Here is a 7,958-nt window from a genome sequence, read left to right on the forward strand (position 1 = left end):
TAAATAATATAGTAAAAAAATACAGTATATATTTTATGAGTAATTTTCATTTATTTAAAATATATATATATACAATAAATATATTAATTCAGTTATTTATTACTTTTTATTTAATAATATTTTTGTATTTTTTGTAAAATGTAAACATTAAACATTATAATGTAATATACTGATCAATATTCTTATGAAATATTAGATATTATTATGAAAATCTGGCCAATTACTACTCCCATTATTACACTTCTTTTTTCAACATGCTTTCCCAACAGCACTTTAATATGCAAATTAGATACAGTGTATAGCTAACATTGTGCTTAATGGGAAAACCAGTTTATGGAATTTTTACACACATATTTCATAAAGCAAAATGGTATATCAAATAATTTTGCTATATATTTTATAACATAGTTGAGAACCCTCCTTAAACAAAGTTAGGTATAAAAAAAATCTTGAAACCTAAAAATTGATTGGTGATTTTAAAAAAATTCCCATTGTTTTTGCCTTTTCATGTCTACTCTTGTCATTTTATTTTTAGAAAAACTGAATCCTGGTGTCCTCTACAGAGGACATAGCATAACACATAAATAAAATATAATTTAAAAAAAAAGTTATTTTACAATTTTTTTCTTATGCTCTAAACAATGTAATGGCATGAAAAAATACTAAATTCACAAAGCTTTTTATTTCTGGTTCTCAGGAGGATAGACATATATAATATGTGTATATATATATATAATATGTGTGTGTATATATATATATATATATATATATTAAATTATATTATTTTATACCATTTTAATCATAATATAATATAATTTTTAAAATCTTTTTTATGTAGGTTTATATCCGATTAACAACTATTACAAACTCTACATTTTGCAGATCTACAGAATACTGTAAAAACAAAAACTCACTTAACAGCACAAGCACTAATGTAAACTTCAATGACACTCACCTGTCAGTCACTGATGTCATATGCATGGCTGACCGTCATAGTATCCAGAAAAAAAACATTTTATTATACTTCCTCCAGAGCAATATATTCTCGTCTAGATGAAGTTTGCAGGGACTCTGTTTTGAGTTCACAAGTTCTCCCCACACATTAGTCCCGTGGAGGCACACAATTGGTTCGGTCGGTTAATCTGCCCAAAGATTAAGACAAAACAAAATCCGCAACAGCCAACCACTGGCGAGACATTGTTGCGTAAATCACTTCAATCTGGCCCCTAGGAGCCTCCCCAGTATGAGTGAATGAGGCTCGGATGAGATTATTTCCACCAGCTCTGGAACGAGCTCAGCTGTGCCAACCGACCTGCTCTGATCCCAGCTGTGGAAGTGGACAGGACACTGTCTACAGGTTACAGTACAGGATTACATCCGGCTATCTGTTCTCAGAGCAGTCCATTTAAAGAAGTGTCACTGTAGTTGCACCATATTACCCTAACCTTGAGCCTCTGAATGTTAAACTGGATCTCAAAGTGGTTTGTGATTCAGTTTGCTAGTGTAAATGCAAATGTGAGGGGATCTAATGCAATTCTGCTCCATACGCTTCATAAATGAGGGGTTTATGGTTTGATAATTCAGTATGATTTGGTTTTGACCCTCATTCACTAAGCTGTCAGTGGGAAAGGTCACTGGGAAAACACTGAGCTGGATAAGGCTTAGGCAAATGCAGTGTGATGGAGGAACACGATGACTGCAGATGCAAACGCAGAACTTCATATGAAGGTTGCTGGTTACTTTTCATTGAAAAGACAATAATGCACGTTTTCCTTTGCAGGAACTTTAAAGCAGCACTATGAAACTTTTTCTGTGTTCAAAATTTGCCAAATGTATATAATGAGCGAGTACATCATGAATTCATCTTCCAAACCGCGTTTTTGTCTTATTCCGAGTCACTGCGGTACACTTATAATAAGTACTTATATTTGGACTATTGTAGGCTGGTCGGGTCGTCACCGCTGCGGAGTAACACATACCTGCGTGAATCGCCATAGACTCAAACTTAGAGAAGTAGTTCCGGTTGGAATGTTCTTCCGCGGGATGTGTGCAGTTCTGTTTATTAACCGCTAAAGCGCCAAAAGTTACATAGTGCTGCTTTAAATGCACCCCATTCCCAGTGAAACTGCGCCATCTAGTGGTGAGAGCAATCAAATGTTGTAACTGTTTTCAGTGTTTACATGTATGAACATGACATTTTTATAAAGATCGCAAAGTACACAAAGAGTTTTCTTAGTGACTTACATGTAAAATTCTATTTGATGCATACAGAAAAATAATGAATATTTTTAAAGGAAAATTATGAAATGTTATTATATATTATATAGTGGAAATATATATTATTTCCTCAATTAAAATGTAAATGCTAGTCATACAAATATAGTCAACAGTAAAGCAATACTTTTCTTAATAACTTCCATATAAAATTGTATTGGTCACTAAAATATATGTACAGAAAAAAAGTGTAATTTATGTGAAAGAAAAAAAATGTAATTGATTTATTAAGAATTTTTTTAAAATGTTATGAAATGTTATACAGTATTATAATTTAAGTATAATATAATGTCATATAATTTAAATATAATATATGATAAAAATTTTATTATATATATATGTATATATATAATTTTATTTTTATAATATATTATATTTAAATTATTTTATATTATACTTAAATTATAATATAACATTTCATAACATTTCACATTTTTATTAAATGTTTTCACATTTATATAATGTGCGTGTTGAGTGGTTGGGTGTAATAATTGTGATATTAAAGGAAAACGGTAAAGGAAAGAAATAAAAAAAATTTAAAGAACTTGATAAAAAATATGAAATCATATATTATAATATTTCATATAATGCACTATAAGATTCATAATATAAATGAATATACTGAAAAAGGTTGTGAAATGTATTGAAAAAGAAAAATACATTTAAATGAATATGTTAAGAAAAATGTTACAAATATATTAAAAAGTAATAAAAAGAAAAAATATATTATTATTATGTTGTATAATATTTAAAAAAAAACATATATATATATATATATATATGTGTGTGTGAAATTATTTCATATTCTAAAATATTCTATTTTATGTAAACAATATATACATAATGTTAAATATTATGCTATAGTTTACTGCTAGGCTATATAAAATCTCCGTCTCATTATATTAATATCATTATAACATCCTCATATTATCTATAATATAACAATATTTTATAATATATTACACCTGTAACTTTCCAAACCCTTGTTTAGTTTGTTAACACTCTGAAATCAGTCAAAAGCACCTAAGATCATTTCACCGGAATATTCTCGAAAGTCTTTTCATTCCGCCTGCTTTGATCCCTACATGTTAAATACATTCATTATTTGTCCTGAAAACGCTCTGTACTATAGTATCTCATCCAAACAAAGGGTGTAAAGTCTGCAGAAGTCCGCGGAACCTGCTGAGAGTCGTGTGGGTCATCTGATGCGGTCACGGAGACAGAAGGAGGCTAGGCTTCAGCTGAGAGAGAGATGCTGCTCTGCTAGTCGCGCACGCTCCGAGCGTCAACACAACAAAGAGGCTAGATCTACTCATTTAATATTGCATAAACACGACAGGTATCGTGTTTCGACATGTTTGTGGTAGTTTTGGGATATCTCTGGGTGTTTATTTCGCCGGTTTGTCGTCGTTTTTTGCACGACGGCGCCGCGAGCGCAGGCTAGCTCTGAAGCTGATAGACGGAGAAGTTCAACAGCTAACGCTACTGTCTAACATAAGCAATACATGCTTAATATTCTATACATTAAAAGGCTTTAAGTGAATTGTTTTTGTATGTTTAGGTAGTGAGTTTATTGGAGGATGGCGACTGTGAAGAGCGGATGGCTGCACAGACAAAGTGAGTGTTTATTACACCACATTTATGTCCTTAAAATCCTTCGTTTTAGTTGTTTTGCTGTCTAATTTGAGCATGTTTTGTAATTCATATAAACTCAATTCTGGGAACTCATGAAATATAAATCATTTAAGGTTATGCGAAATGTTTAGCCTTGAGGTTGAACGGAAAAGCTTTTCAGTTTTGCTTTTAGTCCTGTCCTCTTCTTGATATCTTGGCACGAGATTTTAGACGGAAGTTGAAAAACAGCTGAACTTTGTGTCTCAAAACCTAGTAAGCTGACTATCTAGGCTGTATCTTGTTTGTCTTGTAAATCTAAGCTCTATTTAGATGATGAATTCATTATTTCTGTTTGCTTAAACTTGCTTGAACAATCGAGGTCAGATTACATATAGAGAGAGAGAGAGAGAATAAAATAAAAAAATGTATATGTAAAATGAGCTTGTACAGTTACAATTTTAAATATTCCAGAGCCAATAATAAAGAATTCTTGGTAAAATAATGAAATAATTGAATCATGTTATAATGTAATTAAAATTTTTTTTTATAATGATTAAAAAATAATGTAAAATGTAATTAAATATAACGAAAAACTAAAGAAAATGTATAATAAATAAAAATGAAAAATAGTTGTTTTATGATAGAATTATAAATAATTTTATAAAATTTTATAATTATTATTTTTTTAAATCATTAAATGTAACAAAAATCGCTACAAATAAAAACAAATCATTTGAATATAAAAATAGGGGAAGGAGCATGCATGATTAAAAAGTAAAAAATATATTAATTTAATAATGAAATAATTTTACATAAATTATAATGCAACAGTACAGATCATTTAAAAATGTAATTAAATATGAGAAAAAAAAGTAATAGAAATATTCTATATCTAAATGTTATGAGCATCCAGGAAGAAATTATAAACGATATATTTATACCAATAAAAAAAAAAAAAAATTTTGATAAATCATGCATCCCTGATTTTTTCCCCCCTGATTTTCATCTAGGTTTTCTATCCTGATGGATATGGCGGTTATGTTCCTCATCCTCCGCCTTATGCCACACAGATGGTCTATTCCGCAGATGGCCAGCAGTATGCAGTTGCCTACCCGTATCATTATCAAGGTAACAGGAAGTTTGTTGACTTTTGACATAACCTTTATGTAGTTTGATTGACGTTTGTTTATTTGTCTCCATCAGGCGGATACGCACCCGGCGTCAACCAGGTCATAGTTCAGGAGCGCCGGCGTGACGACACAGGTGACGTTGCTCTGGGGATGCTTGCCGGTGCTGCGACGGGATTGGCCCTCGGCTCCCTGTTTTCCGTGTTCTAATGTTTTTTTGTGAACCCAGCCCAACCCCACCTAACCTACAGCACGGGAAACCCTTCCCACGTTGTTTTAACTTTGCCTTTACGCCTCGTAATGCGCAGGTCTGATAATGTAGCCGGACTGGGTGAATATTCGCTTACTTTTCTGTATTTGTCTTTTTACCAAAGCTTATGTACTTTTGATTAGGCACCAACAAATGCGTTTGCTTTGCAAATGTAATCTTTAGCATACAAAGATATACACTAAAATATTGGCGGCTGGCCTTAAGATAAGGATAATCAGTGAGGTTTATAGATCAGCCACTGTTTGAGTCTAAAAATGGGTCGATTTTATACTAACGATGCCCTGTGAAGAAATGACAGGCTTTGATGAAAAGAATGATAGGCAAGCAGTTTTTTCCTGTTATTTCTAATTAGAAATTAAACTGTTTTTAGTGTCGTTTTCAGCTGCAAAGCCAAGTAAATATTTTGTGACCATCTCGGTAAAAAGGAATAGTTCTCTCAAAAAAAAAAATTCAGTTGTAATCCCTTTTTTTTTTTTTTTTTTCTGTAAAAATCTGTTTTGGTTTTTTTTGGCATAAAATATTAATTTTATTGTAGGGGAAACAGGACACGGAAAATTTTATTGACTATATTTATAATATATATATATATATATATATATATAACAAAACGGACACACACACACATATATACATACATATCATCATACATGCGTGTCTGTTTCATCAATTAATAAAAACAAAACAGACATATGAATATATATGAATATTCATATATCTGTTTTGTTTTTATTTTTAATAAATGAAAATAAAACAATTCTTGAAAATAAAATCAGTCGTTATTGTATGGCAAACAGCAGCCTGAACATTTTGTTAAATGTCTTTAAAAATCATGTGATTTCAAGAAATTTGAGGGTGAGTAAATAATGACAGAATTTTAATTTTTGTGCGAAATATTCATTTAAATCTAATTTGACAGGAAAACTCATAATAATACTGATGATGATACATGATTAATACTGTGACGGTGATAGTGATGTAATTCAGGAAAGAGTAAAAAGTGCGTCCTTAAATCTACCGCACCTTTAATAATATTTTTTTTCCTTTCTTTGCCTTTTTGTTTTTTTTTTGTGGCGGCCTTCATTTAACTCATTTTATTGTGTTTATTTATACTCAATGTTATCAAGTGTGTATTTTTTCCCTTTTTTGTGGAGACTTGACACTTACTTTGAGATTTATTTACTTTGAAAAATGTGATTGATTTTTGTCCTGATCTCTAATTTTGTGTTGTTCTTTTCTCTTCAGAGTTAATACAAAGTGTAAAACATTATTCACAATGTTTGTGATGGGATGCGATAAGGGAAGCTTCAGGGAAAAGTCAGATCGACGTGATCGGTTAGATTTACACAATTATGTAATGATTTATTCTTTACTGTACTTTGACTTTGTGTTTACATAACAGGTATAATCATGAGTATATAAGTGATAATAATCATAATCGTTTAATGCATACCAGATGTATCAGTGGATTTCAGGTTATGGTTTAGTTTAACTCAGGTCCTTTGTTTTTAAATGTTTTTGACACCGTGTAATGGACCAGTGATTCAGAAAAATCACATTTTTCATCTGACACCATACTTGATGCTTATATCTGTTTTTCTTAATTGCGTTGCTGTTTGAACCTCAAAAAACAATTTACATGTTAATATATACCCACAAAACCATCGGTGTGTTGTTTAGAAACTATTAAAATAAGATGTCTTGTGATTCTTTGGGTCAGTTCATTCATTACGTTTCAGTTTGCAATTGTTTATAATAAACACTGCAACATTACATAAAGAAAATGGAGCGTTTTTATAGGCTATGACGTCAGAAAACGGAAGAGTAATTCGCCGCGGGTTCCTTCCGGATTGTCCTGTGGGGTTTTATAATGGGGTTTATCAATTTATGAGTAAAATAAAGCCTGTGGTAAACATAACTTAACGATACTTCTACCTTTTGTTCTACTACGTAAATTACACACTCACAGCCCAAACGTTCTTATCTAGTTACTTATTAAAAACATACGTTTTCAAAAATGAACATAACTGCTTCAATATTTTTGTTTTGGGTACGGATGTGTGTAATTTACGTGTCAGGTAAACATAACTCACACAAGTTACGTTAGTGAATTTCGCTGCGCCACCTGCTGTTTCGTGTTATTATTTGTCTGCTTGCGATTACTTTCAAGTAGCCTCCCTGTTGAAAAAACCAGCATATGTTGGTTAGGTATGTTTTGATGCTGGTTTATGCTGGTCCTTTTGCTGGTTTATGCTGGTCATGTGCTGGCAAAGGACCAGCATAAACCAGCAAAGGACCAGCATAAACCAGCAAAGCACCAGCTTAAACCAGCAAAGGACCAGCTTAAACCAGCAAAGGACCATCTTAAACCAGCAAAGGACCATCTTAAACCAGCAAAGGACCATCTTAAACCAGCAAAGGACCAGCATAAACCAGCAAAGGACCAGCATAAACCAGCAAAGGACCAACATAAACCAGCAAAGGACCATCTTAAACCAGCAAAGGACCATCTTAAACCAGCAAAGGACCATCTTAAACCAGCAAAGGACCATCTTAAACCAGCAAAGGACCAGCATAAACCAGCAAAGGACCAGCATAAACCAGCAAAGGACCAGCATAAACCAGCAAAGGACCATCTTAAACCAGCAAAGGACCAGCATAAGCCAGCAAAGGAC

At 32.1% G+C, this 7,958-nt stretch overlaps 2 protein-coding genes across 2 annotated transcripts in view; one reads left to right on the forward strand and one right to left on the reverse strand.

The window, feature by feature from the left end:
• kiaa1614 (KIAA1614 ortholog) overlaps positions 1-1,318 on the reverse strand; it is a 27,502-nt gene extending 26,184 nt beyond the window's left edge. The window contains exon 1 of the mRNA XM_016282282.1: positions 956-1,318. The gene's annotated coding sequence lies outside the window, so the exon portion shown is untranslated. The remainder of the gene's footprint in view (positions 1-955) is intronic.
• A 2,714-nt stretch (positions 1,319-4,032) lies between these two features.
• On the forward strand, positions 4,033-5,729 carry plekhb2 (pleckstrin homology domain containing, family B (evectins) member 2). Its single transcript, XM_016282283.1, has 3 exons — positions 4,033-4,047; positions 4,899-5,016; positions 5,092-5,729. The coding sequence occupies exons 1-3, from the start codon at positions 4,033-4,035 to the stop codon at positions 5,223-5,225; spliced, it is 267 nt and encodes an 88-aa protein (XP_016137769.1). The 3' UTR covers positions 5,226-5,729.
• Positions 5,730-7,958: the final 2,229 nt, after the last annotated feature.

Source organism: Sinocyclocheilus grahami, unplaced genomic scaffold (assembly GCF_001515645.1).
Source record: "Sinocyclocheilus grahami isolate Dianchi unplaced genomic scaffold, SAMN03320097.WGS_v1.1 scaffold157.1, whole genome shotgun sequence".
NCBI lineage: Eukaryota > Metazoa > Chordata > Actinopteri > Cypriniformes > Cyprinidae > Sinocyclocheilus > Sinocyclocheilus grahami.

What these genes read in the sequence shown, in the direction of transcription:
- plekhb2 (XM_016282283.1), top strand. An exon ending in CTACCCGTATCATTATCAAG is followed by an intron (nt 5,017 to 5,091) that starts GTAACAGGAAGT and finishes TGTCTCCATCAG; the next exon opens with GCGGATACGCACCCGGCGTC.